General features: G+C 45.7%; 4 protein-coding genes across 4 annotated transcripts; 3 read left to right on the top strand and 1 right to left on the bottom strand.

Moving 5' to 3' along the window:
• Nucleotides 1-1,341: 1,341 nt before the first annotated feature.
• Nucleotides 1,342-2,247, top strand: YALI1_A10254g (uncharacterized protein; the record flags this gene model as incomplete). Its single annotated transcript, XM_499940.4, has 1 exon — nucleotides 1,342-2,247. One exon carries the CDS (start codon nucleotides 1,342-1,344, stop codon nucleotides 2,245-2,247), a length of 906 nt encoding a protein of 301 aa, XP_499940.2.
• Nucleotides 2,248-6,371: 4,124 nt separating this feature from the next.
• Nucleotides 6,372-10,482, top strand: YALI1_A10199g (uncharacterized protein; the record flags this gene model as incomplete). Its single annotated transcript, XM_499939.3, has 2 exons — nucleotides 6,372-6,675; nucleotides 6,794-10,482. 2 exons carry the CDS (start codon nucleotides 6,372-6,374, stop codon nucleotides 10,480-10,482), a joined length of 3,993 nt encoding a protein of 1,330 aa, XP_499939.3.
• A 1,058-nt stretch (nucleotides 10,483-11,540) lies between these two features.
• YALI1_A10146g (uncharacterized protein) lies at nucleotides 11,541-12,083 on the bottom strand (the record flags this gene model as incomplete). Its single annotated transcript, XM_068281719.1, has 1 exon — nucleotides 11,541-12,083. The coding sequence occupies one exon, from the start codon at nucleotides 12,081-12,083 to the stop codon at nucleotides 11,541-11,543; it is 543 nt and encodes a 180-aa protein (XP_068137820.1).
• Nucleotides 12,084-12,444: 361 nt separating this feature from the next.
• Nucleotides 12,445-13,836, top strand: YALI1_A10143g (uncharacterized protein; the record flags this gene model as incomplete). Its single annotated transcript, XM_499937.2, has 1 exon — nucleotides 12,445-13,836. One exon carries the CDS (start codon nucleotides 12,445-12,447, stop codon nucleotides 13,834-13,836), a length of 1,392 nt encoding a protein of 463 aa, XP_499937.2.
• Between the last annotated feature and the right edge of the window lie 1,027 nt (nucleotides 13,837-14,863).

Raw genomic sequence — 14,863 nt, 5'->3', positions numbered from 1 at the left:
GCAACCGTGATATTTGAGTTCTGTGCGTGATTACTAAGGAAGGGGCAGAATAATAAAATTCTAGGAGATTAGGTCGAATAAAAGCTGCAGAATAAACACGGAGAAAATCAAATCAGCTCAAACAGCACCGATTAAACACAAAGGTGCCAAAAACATACTACTTGTAGAAAGCCAGTGAATACGAACAACACCCTTCTTCAGGCACTCTCACAAATCATACATGGTGCAGGTACCTTCATTACTGTACTGTACATACTGCTGGACATGCGATCACCCTAAATACAACATTAAATCGGATTAACCGCTCACATAAAACACTTTTAACCGCTGCTTAATTAGAAAAAGGTAAATGATTTCCAAAAGAACCCGGCACTTTCACTTGTACTGATACTGTAGCTTTGAAACGATCATCTGTTTGATTTTTTATTTTAGATCACATGACCACACGTGCGATATGTGCAATATGTGCGGCTCTCGGTTAGCACCATGACGTAACGGCCCAACCTTAAAAAAGAAGCCTTGCTTATTAACCAGGAACACTGAGTCATATTTGTGAACACATGTATAACATGTATCATTCGAATATCGTCATGGTTGGACGATATATCTTAGTATTTCCATTTCCAGGCAAGGTTCCTCATCATAATCGAAAGATACTGCTTTTCGACACATGTGAAGCTTGTCTCGTTGCCAGGGACGAATAAAATGGAGCCGAATAATATCTGACCAAAAAAACGTAGACCAGGTACGAGTCTCGGACATACATAACTGTAGTGGATGAAGTACAATGCTTGTACTTATAAGAGGTGAAGGATACTAAATACCACCTAGTAGACACGTGCATTTGTGTTACTTGTAGTATTATGATCTTCAATAGTTATGACTCGCACTGAACTCGTACACCAAACAGTCGCTCTATGTGCCTGTATGCTTCCCGCATATGCACACTGAGTATACGGGGTAAACGAGGAAGATTTCCGACAAAGGTTTGAAAGTCTTGGTGGCGACTGTAGCAAAAATAAATTACTAAATAATGTAGCCTATTGTAATAAGTGTCGATTCATCTCTTTAGATCGCCACTTTAGCAGCCCTGAAACGTTTTCTTGGACTCATCCATTTTCTTCCCCAGAGCACGTGCCCGGGTCAAAGCCTAACTCTACTACTAAAAAGTCCCAAGCTCAGGTATTGTGAAAAATTAATTTTGGACAGGAGCCAGACACAATCAGAAACGTGAGTATCGAAACATACCCATTTGTTTTGCGATCCAAAGCAACGCCAGTGCCATCTCTTATAAAGAGTTGACTTGATTTCTGCTCACTTCCTGCGCTTAACTAACAAAGAATGTCTGGGTTTGACGACGACGAACGAATCAATGCATTCGAAAAACGACATGATTCGACCAACACGATTCGACCAGAGGTGAACGGACGAGTTCCCGCACCGCACCAGCCTCAGCCCCAACACCCCACCGTCAACACCTCCCTGCCTTCTACTCGATCTAGCTCCGTTTCATCGTCTCGATCCAAGCTGTCGCAATACTCTTACCTTGGACAACAGGAGGGTACTCCTCTCAACACCCGAGTGGCGAGCCCATACACGCTCAACCCCCCCATAGATTTCGACGGCCTGTCGTGGCCTTCTGTCGGTGCTAGAGCTCGTCTTGAGCAGACTGAGGAGGAGGCCAAAGCCCGTGAAGGACGTATTGCAGATGCAGTCAAGACGATTTTGACAGAGCTGGGAGAAGACCCAAACCGTGAAGGTCTCTTGGAGACGCCCGAGAGATACGCCCGAGCCATGCTGTTTTTCACAAAGGGCTACGAAGACAACGTCAAGGATGTTATCAAGCGGGCTGTTTTTGAAGAGGATCATGACGAAATGGTCATTGTTCGAGATATCGAAATCTTCTCGTTGTGTGAGCACCATCTTGTGCCCTTTTTCGGCAAGATTCACATTGGCTACATCCCCAACTCGCGAGTTTTGGGTCTCAGTAAGCTTGCCCGTCTCGCAGAGATGTTCTCTCGGCGACTGCAAGTTCAGGAGCGACTCACCAAGCAGGTGGCTATGGCCTTGTGGGAGATTCTGGAGCCCCAGGGAGTGGCAGTGGTGATTGAAGCCTCCCACATGTGTATGGTATCCCGAGGCGTGCAAAAGAGCGGTAGTAGCACGCTCACCAGTTGCATGCTTGGCCGCTTCAGAGACGCCCAGAAGACTCGAGACGAATTTTTGACACTCATTGGAAAAAGATAGGAAAGACAGAAGAGATATTATTTATTCAACTAACATGTGCATCGATTCAACAGGCACGGAAATAATGTAGCTGGCACAGAACACCACCAGCTATGTACATAATAATACTATATCGCACGTGAAAGGACATTGTCATATATAGTGTAAACATACCGAGGACTGCCCATTATTGCACTGTTGAAATTTCACTCTAAGAAGTTCCGGTTACCCCCTTATTTACTGTACATACTATACATACTATGGTTCGTGTCTCATATCAGACGGAGATATCCGAGACACCATCCGTTGGAATATCTACAAGAGGGCCATGCGTCAGCTACGAAGCGTCAATGAAGATTCCGGGAACATGTAACATCTACTTCAGTCTTCAACACAAGACAAACGACCGTCAGTACAGTACGGAGGAAGTCGTCTCAGAGTGTACTCCATAACGAAACTACAAGTAGCCACCCCGAGTCGGGAGTCTTCAGTGTCATTAGACTCGGGCTAACTATATGAGACATGTGGTTAATTGGAAAAGATTATCACCTAGCAATGTCACCAGTCATTTTGCTGCTAGAAAATGAACGTGGAGGCACGGGTTACATAAGACCAAGAAGAGAGAAACCAGTTCAGTGGAAGAAAGAAAGAAATAAAGAGAAAGAAGCCCCTATTTTACGCCACTAACGGTCTCCTCCGTTCCTACAGATGAGTTGTGTGGTGCTACCACTTACATAAGACGCGTACTGTACATTACTCTTTCAATCTTTCTTTTACCATAGTCGGTTAGATTGTAACCCTAAGCGCTATCAGCTTGAAAAGAAAACCCAAACACCGATAAACTTCAACTTGCAAGATGTAAATTTGGGGAGCTCGATATGGGACTTGCTGTACGAGTATCTTACTGTAGCTTGGAGTCGATGCCCGTGATTCTAGAATCCGTCTACAAATGATTGCGCGCCATGCATTTCCCGATGCTCACTTGTTTGGTGGGTTCATGCTTGAGACATGCTTATTTATGCTGCAGCCCAACAGGGTAATTTTGAGTGATGAACAGTCGACTCGACCTACGATATACAACACATGTACCGCACAGGACTCGGAAAGATTCTTGTACTCCATGTCGCATTTCAACATTATGTTCACAACGAAATACTCGACGATGTGGGAGCATCTAATTGAACAAGCATCTAAAACTACAAGTAGACCGTGGCAAGACATTCGAACCCATTTGAAACACACGTAAGACATTGGAAACGAGATGCTAACAGAACTCAAATAAATCATGGGAACCTCGACACTGGCTCACGAACTCATGTAATTGAGTACTGTGGTGAGTCTGAACAAGAAGTACGTGAAGGTCCCAGAGAGGCCAGCTAACGGGTAGTAAAGCACTTTCTCGGGATGTATGGTGTGTTCAAAACCATATGTAGGATTATTAATTATTAATATTTAGTTATGTACGATACAGTATGAGTATTAATAACTACTTGAAGTACAACCCACTTCCCAGGACACCCCGTTCAGATACTTGTAGTACAGTATGTACATTAGTGCACATCAGAAGGGTGTGCACTTGTCCACATTGGAGACTCCAGACCAATAGGTGCTGCTATCTACAAGACACACATTAATCAACTACAGTACATACCAGAAATGCCACCTGTTATCATAATATGTACCAGGTTAGAAGTACTTGGCTATTTAGTCCATCTCACAGACGTCTTAGTCACAAGTATTAGTTTCTGGTTAGTACGAGTAAAATTGAGTCGTCTTTTAACACAACAGCCGACAGGGTACCCGTGTACGAGTATTTCAGCTCATAATTATACCTATTCGAGACGCACAACAAGCTGTTGATACGAATTCCTGATTTCCAAGCTTCAAGTACCAGTACAGTATGTACATACATCTTTCAGCAAGAATGTCAATTGTTTCCCTCAACATTCACAAATTTTGTGGGTGCATAGTTTGACGTCACCGAAATCGCCATTGTCGAACTACATTTTGACGAGATCATAATTGCAACTTCCTGGTCGTGATATAGACCACAACCCTGAGTCCATTGGAGAATCAGTAAACCGGGACTGTCCTAGGAGACAATCTTCTACTGCAGATCAGCCGCTTCTGAAGTGAACTAGGAATATTATGACGATTACGAGGCTGTTGAACGATTGCGATTGCGGAGGAGCTCTGTTCGATTGCTAACGATATCCTGCTGTATGACGATTGCTTCATTCCTGAGCCGTCCCAAAGAACTGTTTTTGCGATTGACAAGTATCGTAAGTGGGTTGCTGGAGGCCAGCCACTAAGGAGACGTTCTTAGGCGACTAAGTTGAGAACAGCCACGGGTATGCTGACGATCGAGTTTCTATCTTGAGAAGCAAGAGTGAAGGGGACCAGCAACCATATCTCATTGCCTGTCTCAAAACGGCTATTTTGCCGTTGCATCAGGGGTCACCAAGTGGAGATCTGGGCTATGGAGTTTCAATTACGGCAGTCCCGTTAGATGTGGTTCAACTCCTGGATTAATGTACTCGTAATTCATCTCACCAAAAGTGTCATCGTATCCCCACAGCTTCCAGTAAACTCAGCGATGTGAAGCTCATGTCCGGGTTCTTAGGTTAAAGATACGCGAGATGTGCCGTGTAGGCGACATGGAGACTGGGTAGATAAGCGGGTAATGGAGCTCCCTATGTACACAGTCAGCCAGACATCTCAAGGAACAAAGAAGATAAAAGAAACATCTGCCCGAAGCGCAAGTGAAAGTGCGTGGAGGCAGACAAAGAAAAAGTTAAAGAGAGCCGGGTTACAGATCGTACTGGGGACAGAAAAGAACAACTCCATGGGGTGATCATTCCGTTTTACACAAGAGGATTGTTTTGGATCTCGCAAGTTACTCAACTAGCAACTACATAGCAGGAGCCTGAACCACGTGAGTGGAGCAATCGATGCAGTTTAATGTACAGTAATGACAAGACATGCGCTACTGCGGCAATAACACTCGCTAATGCAGCAATAGTAATAACAGTCAGGTACAGTACAGCCTTTTATAACTACAAGTAGGATCATACCTCTTGTGGTTAATAGAGAGTTTCAGTCTCACGAAACCGAGCAACTCTCATAAATGCCATTGCATCTAGTTGTTGTACCTGCACGTTATTCACATGCCAAGTCAATCGCACACACATCAATGGGGGGGGGGTGATAACAAACTTACAAGTGGTTTCCACCGCAAGCTCAGAGTGTACGTTGAACTTCGATTGCTGGTGATGCCGCTCGAGCAAACTATGGTCAGTACTGTACTGATCCGTGCCATCCATCTCACCCCGGTCCTATTGGGTGAATAGGATGTATTTATGAACGTCGGAGTCGTCGTTTACGAGGTTACGAGCACAAAGAGTTCCGTTGTATCAAACCGTAGTTGCCACAGCAACAATGGCAATGATGTGTGACGTAATTATACTTATTTGGACCACACACACCAGACATCAAATACGCAACAGCATGTAGTTTAACGGTGTAGGTTGGGCTGGGGAAATTAAAGTTTGAATGAAATTTGGACTTTGAAGAGTGCTGACCCCGTATTTTGGCACCAAGGGGTATACATTCAGGACATGGGTCTCAAGCTATACGGGAGACTTTTTTTTTTTTTTTCCTTCTGAGGCCTTTTTTAGCGTACTTTGTGTCCAGGACTGCTTTTGTTGCTACTAGCTTTCAAGAATATTTAGAGTCGATCTAAAAGTAGCAATGTACTTTTGGACAGCTGTCGCCAACTCACAAAAAAGCTATTAGCCATTTCAAACATGTCTTTGTATTGTCTGTAGTAATAAAATGGCAAATATATAATGTCCCCGCCTCCTCCTAGATTTTTCCTCGCTCATTCCGATCTCTGATGGCCTGAAGTCACACCATCGCTTCCAAAAAAAGAGTTAGACGCGAGCGCTGCGCCTGACGCGAGCAAGGTAACGACAAAAGGGCAAGCGATAGGCAAATAAGCTCTATCTGCCAATTCTAGGTTCGCGGAACGCTCCCCTACGTTTTAGTAGTAGTCCCAGTGAGCTGCTTTTGAATACGGCTTCTCGCCTCATGCGGAAACCAGAAAATATCACCATTTCTTTCCCCTTACCGACACACTCACTCCAATGCCTCCGAGTATTGATATCGTGCTGAAGCTGGCCCAGCAGGTGCATGGATCGACGCAAGTCTCCCTCGCAGTCAAACAGGCCGTGGTCACGACTCTGGAGTTGTGGAGTCGCAGAGTCATTATTGAGATTGCTCAGAGGGTAGATATCATAACGGCCACCGAAGACCTTCACTCTCTCGGACACAATCCATATCCGCTACCGACTTTTGCCAAGCTGGATGGTGTCATCAGCTTGTCTACAAGTGACCCCACACCCTCCAAGATACTGGACAGTTTCGACTGCGTCGTGGAAGAAGACTCACGTGAGTACTAATCTAATCTAAAGGCCCTTTCTGGTTTATGTCATGTTTTCCTATGTTTCGTTCGTCATTTCATCTCTAGGTGTTAATTAATTTGCCCTCATTATCTTGACTAACACAGAAATCCAGCCCTTCTACTCCAATGGAGATCTAGCAGCTCGACATCAAAACCTCATTGCTACAGTGCACTCTATTATCACAGACATCCCAAGGACAGGAACCTTGGACGAGTCCAAGCTCAGAGCGCTTTACACAACAGCCTTGGAAGGATACCTGTTCGCAGGGTGCATGGCATTCTCAATGAAGCTGTTCGACAAGAGTGCCTTTCTCAACTCTGTTATTCTGCTATTTGCACCCAACTACGCGGAAGCCCTTTACAACCAGGCAACTACAATGATTACAGCCGGGCATAAGCAGGACGCAGTATTTTGGTGGAGAATGACGCTAAGGGCAAAACCAGGGTACTGGGCTGCCGCCGAGCAACTCTCCAGTGTTTTGATGGCGGAATCTCGACCTATAGAAGCTGGTACCACACTATGTACCTGCATCAACGCGACGATCGCACAAGACATCGCCCCCAACACTCTCCAGTCGTGGCAGAAGCTTCTGTCGCTTTACCACACCCTCGGAAACAACCACTACAGTCACAAAAAGGTAGGTCAGGCCGTGCAGGTATTCGCACAGGTCGTAATGCTAGCGTCACTACCAGATCATTTGAAGCTAGGACCTGATCAGTTCTCATGGAGCAAGGTAGATGCTCAGAAATTCATGGTCAACTTTGCACTCGGCAAATCTACTGATCTTGCTACATCCGAAATTGAAACGCTCACGGAAACCATTTCAAACGTCATGCTGGCATGGTACATGGAAGAGCGGGACCATGTAGCAAGCGTTCCGGTTTCAACAACCTCTGCGCTTCTAGTGAGCCCCAAGAAGGCCATGAGGGTTCGATTCAAGCTGTACGGAGACATGGGTTTGCCCCCTTTGCTGCTCCGCCTAACACTTCTGCAATGTCCAGGGATTGGTAGGCTTACGAAGGACAGAGAATCAGGGTACGAACTAGCTTCGTCAGATTCGGACAATGGCCGTGTGACTGTTCCTCCTTCTGTTCTTCCGTTGTTCCAATCAATCACAATTACCATTGCTAATGCACTGTTGAATCTGGCTAAAATCTTACAGGACGGCATCCACTCGGGAAAAACCGACCACGCAATCTCCTTCAACAACCGCTCCCCAACATTATACGACATTCTTTCCCTGTATTTATTATCGCTATCTCTCAATCCCTCAGCTTCGACCGCTAACAATATTGGAATCTTGCTCAACTCTCTCAGTACATCTATGCCCAACCGAAACCATGTCAGAAGCCTGGCCCTTTCTTACTACCAATATGGCCTCTCCCTCGACCCCAAACACCCCCATCTGTACACAAACTTGGGCTCACTATTCAAAGAGCAAGGAAGACTTAAACCTGCTATCGACATGTACCTCAACGCCGTTAAATGCGACGCTGGTTTTGACACAGCACTCGGTAATCTTGCAGCGGCTTATCAGGACAACGGACAAACCAGTCTTGCCATTCAGTACTACAAGAAGGCTGTGGCAGCCAACCCTGGTTTCGCAGAGGCCATATGTGGACTGGCAAATTGTCTCAGCACCATTTGTTCTTGGGCAGGGCGCGGAAAGTCACCTCAGGAACTCTGTGGAGTGGACGACGATGGGATGGTGTGCTTCGATAACACCCCTGGCTGGATCACACGACTCATTGGTGTGATTAACGAGCAGCTCAAGGACGGAAAGATCTGGGGCCATGGCATTGTCTACAAGAGCCCTTCTCTAGCTCAAGACATCACCAACGCCACTGGAGACTTGGACAACGACATAATCAACAAACTACTGCCCTATTTGTCCCCGAAGTGCCAGTTGGGAGGAGAGGGGACCCAGATTGTCAGAGCCATCGAAGAAGCAACCCGACTGTGCCAACTGAGATGGTATCTTGATCCTGATGCTTCTTCTGATAAATTTCCGCGACCCGAGATCCCCCCTTTGCTACACGTTCCTGCAGCCTCAACTGTAAGCCCATTCCACACATTCACGCTACCTCTGGACCGTGAACAGGTGTTGGGCATTGCTCAATTGACTGCTCTGCGGATCTCTGTAAGCACCCTACGCCAGCCCTGGATGCCTCGACATGTTTTCAAACCCCCAAAGAGCCCCGGGCAGAATGGAGGTGTTCTCAACGTTGGATATGTGAGTTCGGACTTCGTCGATCACCCCTTGGCCCATCTCATGCAGTCTGTGTTCGGTCTCCATGACACAACAAAAGTCAGGCCGATTTGTTATGCTACCACTTCGTCGGATGGATCTTCTTACCGTCATAGAATTGAAAAGCAGGCCCTGGTGAGAGACGTTAGCAATATGTCCACTCATCAGGTTATTGAGACTATTCTTAAGGACAATATCCATATCTTGGTAAACTTGAATGGGTACACAAAAGGAGCCAGAAATGATATCTTTGCGGCTAGACCTGTCCCTGTTCAAGTCAGCCTGATGGGATATGCTGGTACTTTGGGAGCAGGATGGATAGATTATATCTTTTCAGACAGTATTTCAAGTAGGGAGAGACAGCGAGACTCTTTCAGCGAGAAACTGATCATTTGCCAGCCCAGCTTCTTCTGTTGTGACCATCGACAGACAGCCCCAGATTGCTTTGCAGTGAGAAAGAGCGTGTCTCGAGCTCCTGTTGGAAGCGGAAAGATGTATGAACAGGGTTCTACTCTCTCTGAAAGCCTTTCTCGTTTTCACAGCAAGGTGCGTAAGCCCAAGTCACCTCGGTCTTGTGGTACTGGTACTGTTGCATCTGCCCACAAAATGGAATATAGCAACATTGATATCCAGAAGTACGCTCTTTCTCAGCTGGAGAACTCCCCTTTGGTTGATGGTTACTCCAGCGACGACTATTTGTATGGCAAAAAAGACGAATGGGATGATTCCTTCTCTAGAGACTTGGACTCGAAAATGGATAAGAGGGGCAGCGATGCAAGCATTGAGGAGGAAGGAGACTCCACTGGCACGCCTCGTCTGCCTCCATTTGACCACGAACTTTCCAAGAGAGCCAAGTTGAGACAACAGATCTTCCCCGATATTCCGAAGGAGGCTGTTTTACTTGGAAGTTTCAACCAGCTGTACAAGATCACACCCGAGACACTCTTCATGTGGCTTCTGATTCTACAGCGACAGCCCAATGCATACCTATGGCTGCTCCAGTTTCCTCCCGCTGGAGAGAGTAAGATCCGGGAGATGGCCTCGAAGTGGTATCAAGGGACTGACGATATCAACAAGCGAATTTTGTTCACGCCCGTCACTGATAAAAATGTTTTCGTCACGCGATCAAGAGTTTGCGACCTGTTCTTAGACACCCCTGAGTGCAATGCCCATACGACAGCTGCAGATGTGATTTGGAATGGAACCCCAATTCTGACATTTCCTAAGCATGATCACAAAATGTCGTCACGGGTAGCTTCTAGCATTATTGCCGCCAGCATTCCTCATCCTCCTTCGGCAGAAGCTGAAGCTATGTACCGCGATCTTGTGGTTGACTCCAATCAGAAGTATGTCAACAACACTCTAAGTCTGATCTCGGAACCTCAATTGCCTACCTTGATCAAATACAGACAATTATTGTATAGTCAGCGAGAAACTGGACGATTATTTGACACGAAACAGTGGGTGAAGAAGCTCGAAGAAGGATTGTGGAGAGCCTGGTCTGACTGGACAGAGGGTGTCTACGAGGACATTGTTATGGGCTAGTTACTACTTGTAGTTACTTGTATATAATTAAGTGATGAACTTTTATGAGTCGGCGATGCTTTAGACGTATGTACAATACTTCAACACGTACTCGTACGTAGTTTCTTGTCGAGATACAAAGTACATACTATAGAGCTACGTCAGAAGCAGGTGTCTGGTCCAGCAGACATACTAATACTCTTTGACATGTTAAGCAGAACATGTCCAAGGGGTGCCACTTACAAGTACAAGTACAGTACATACAGTACATACAGTACTTGTGTTGCTACGCCTACAGTACCTTGTATCTCGACACCCATGCTCTCCCTGCTCTGCTGGAACATAAGCCCGCGAAAGCTGATAACGTCTTAGAATATCACTTACGATGAAGAAGAGTAAACATAATCACCAACTACAAGTGCAGTATGTACTGTACATACAAGTACAATCATTTATTCAGCTTTGTCGCCAAGAACATGTTTGTCAGCAGCAGACTTGCCGAAACTGCTGTGCCAGGCTGGTGGGGTTCGTTGTGACGTTTGCCGGTTAGAAGAGAGCTGCTGCCCCGAATATACAGAACTGTACATAACAGACAAGGGGTACAAGTAGAGGGCGCAACTCCAACTCATGAATGAGGAACGCGCAACTTGAATGTAGGCTCTCGGTTGAAACCAGAAAAGGACGCGAAGCGCAAGCCGCCAAAGAACGTAGGTGATACCAACTAGAAAGCCTATTTTTCTCGCTTCAGTTGCTACTTGAAGTTAGTACTACTGTAGTGTAGAGTGTGCTATTGTACATCATCTACGAGTACAGTTACTGTATGTACTGTACAGTTGGGGAGGTTGAGCGGCAGGTATGAGTGCAGACATGGACACCACGATAGGTCTCTCTCGACACCTATGAAGTTGATAGATTACGCGATTGTATAAAAAGACAGAGAATGTAGGAGATTTTCAAAGTAATAACTTTTTTATATGAGCAGGGTGGCAGCGACAACTGACGGTGTCGGATCCGAAACCTGTGAGTGCACTGGCCTCTGTAGGACCGATGCTATTCTCATACCGTAACCATCGCCCCCATCATCTATTAACAACCTCCAGATAAACACTGGGGGTTTCCCAAGCTAACCAATCGGATCGGGTATTCGGCAGCAAGCCCATTTGTCCAAGCTTCCACACTCCAGCACCCATAGTTGCGAGCAGAATCAGGACATACACTACCTCGCACATGAGGATCTGCGACTTGTTGGTAGGAGAAATTAAGCTAGCAAACTGCTTGTGGCATGTGACCAGCGACTTCAGAGGAGTCATGAAGAACATCATGGCAGTCATTGTGATGGGGATGATTTGCAGAGACGATCCAGACATGTAAGACATGAATAAGTTCATGGGGAGCGACTTTCCCGGAGCAAGGGCAATGTCCCATGCCTTCTTGACCTTCAAGACATCCTGCTCGTGTTCGGATGCCTGCTTGCTGACAATCTTCTTTCCGCTCTTTCCGAACGAGGGGGGCGTCTGTGGGTTGGCGATATTAAGTGTTTTTCTATCGTTAGTGAAAAGAATCACGCCATCGACAATCGTGGAAATACTCACACTGGCTTGGTAGTAAGCGTACTGTACCATTGAGGCAACATGTTCGTGATGTTAGTGTCTTGTCGTTGATGTCCTTTTGTGTGGTGGCATCAATGATGCAGTGGTGCGTTAAGGTTGATGATTACTAAGTGCTTTCAAGGCTGTCAACAACGTGTCCAAGTATAGAGACGAGGGCTACTACAGTATAATTGTATTCAAAAAACAGCATATTGAATTTATCGCGTGGAGTAGCTGATTTATTTGACCCTGTTAATTTGTGGGTGATATGTTCTTAGACGGCGATATGAGGATTTTTTTTTTCCCTGAAATTGGTCATTCTTTCCAATTTCGAACAGAAACCCTATAAGTAGCTACAGGTAACATATTCATTGCACTGACACTACTACCGATTATGTACATACTGTACTTGTACTTCAAGCTGTCTTTCAACAGCCTGGATCGCACACTGGCAGATAAGGTTTTGTCTGTCTTCGCGACAGTGGCAGAAGCAGTGTTTTCATGCATGCAGTATGCGGATCACACAAAAAATATCACCATCTCATCATCATTATCAAACATTATGGTATCAGCACGAAAAAAGAAGGAGAAGAAAAAGGACTTCCAGAAGACCAAGCTCAAGGTCGGAAAGACCGCTCCCAAGAGCAACACACACACGGATCTCAGTTTCAAAGCAAAAACTATCTCCCTGCCGAACCAGAGTATCGTTAAAGGCATCACTGGCGCTGGAGGAGTCCCTGTTGGTAGCACAGTATCGCCTCTGAACAACGAAGACTTTAAGCATCACATTTTGTTGCTGAAGCATCACTCGGCTGGTACTCGAAAAGAGGCTCTTATCTATCTCACAAACGCCTGGAACAAGTATTTGGCCAGCAGCGACGATCTCGGCGTCAACATCAAGCCAATTGTCGACGCAGCCGCTCCGCTGGTTCTCGACCTTTCTGAAAAGGTGCGAGCAGAGTTGCTATTGCTACTGAGAGCTCTGTGTTTTGAACCGGGTCAGGTTGATCCTGTCCCTGCGAATCAGCTGAGTGACATCAGTAAGCCCAAATTCACTCTGAAGCCTGAGTTCTACACCGCCAACAGTCCGCTTTCGTTGCATATTCCTAACTTGGCTCTGTACATCCATTCCGCCATGACTCACATTACTCCTGATATTCGAGCAGACTCGACAAAGTTCCTGCTCCTTATGGTGACCCCCGCTACTGGCGAATCGCACACTTTCAGCCACTCTTTCGACCTTTCCATCTGCTCTGTACTTCAGCGTCAGTACTGGGCCAAGACACTCAACTGCTTCTTTGCGCTATTTGGATGGTCCCATGAGAAGACTGATCAGCAACTCACCATGAGCTCCAGTTCAGTCACGGCAGGCCTGGCGTTCGGCAAGCAGGCCGCTAGTGTGAAGAAGTCATTCCTGGAGTGCCTACAGTTGTTTCTGAGAAGTGGTCTCAGCGAGTTTGGTGTGAAATACAAGGAGATCAAACTGCTGGATGCTTCTGGAAACGATGTCGTCATTGAACAACGACAGCCTGAAAATCCACTGTTCCACCCCATGAGCAGACTTTTCACACAGCCCCCCAACTCAGACCCTTTCTTGCACCTCAACCTTTTCAAAAGTACAAACACCTCGGCCACTACTACCTCCATCACTGAGGACGTGGAGGCTAGAAACCAGGTTCTCAAAACCTACCTGGGCTCTCTTCACCATGGCCTGGAGTTGTTGGCAAAGGAGGGAGGTGAGATTGGACGGTTGGCTAAGAAGACAATTGAGGTTTCTGTTTGTTAGAGGACAGATTATAAGCACTAATATAGACATTTGCACATATTTGAATGAGTTATTAAAACATTTGGAAAACTGCCGGTGCAGTACATACTACTTATAATTTCTTATTTCCCTTCGAAGATTACAACCCCAGTATTTACAATACTTCTGAAAAAAGCAAACAGGTTCGATGGGACAAAAATAGCAGAGATGAGGTATAGCCGGCACGGTATGGTCGGGACCATACTGACATACGAGTACAAGAACCCTCTCGTACGATAGTAGATACTGTGTTTTGTAACTATGATATGGTATTTCACACAAGTAATTTCATTGACAATTTCGCTTAAGTGCAGTATTCGTACAACATGGTGCCCATGCGGACTCCTCAATTTACACTCCTATATTGAGCTATCTAAGACATGAAGTCAGACATCGAGCTAAATATCATCAGGTCTAGCCTCTGCTTGGAGGACGGCAATGGGACATAATAGCAACAAAAGCCACATGGATTGCACTGGGGGAGATACGGCTGTGTGAAACGTCCATAAATAGGCAATCTTGAAGAATATCATCCCCAGAGTTCAACGTGGTGAGATAGCTTATAGTGTACCACCTACTTGTCCTCGTACCAGTTTATTGTACATACTGTACTGAAATTAATGAACTCTAAAGCGTCGGAGATCGTGTGCTTCCCACTTCTGCGCATGTGGACAATACAATCTGATTTACTCGTATCTGAGCAACTTGGGTGATATTTTCCGACATACCACATGGCCTTTCGCTGTTTCTATATTTGTTCATGAAAATAGCCCTAGTAGTACTGTCGTATCATATCGTACGTCCCCTCTCTTGTACAAGTGGTTACGATGCTGGTAGCTGTACAAGTAATTTAACTACACTCCTACAAATATCGTACATTTTACGTACAATGTACTTGTAGGTTATTTTGTACAACGTTGTAAATCCGAGAAATGCCACAGTCTATTATTAATAAATGAGTTGAATGAGAGTCAGGCACATGCTGCTTGGAAGCAATGATGCCAAGTCG

The sequence above is a fragment of the Yarrowia lipolytica genome, chromosome 1A, assembly GCF_001761485.1.
Source record: "Yarrowia lipolytica chromosome 1A, complete sequence".
NCBI lineage: Eukaryota > Fungi > Ascomycota > Dipodascomycetes > Dipodascales > Yarrowia > Yarrowia lipolytica.
This window is presented reverse-complemented; position numbering and strand designations above follow the sequence as displayed.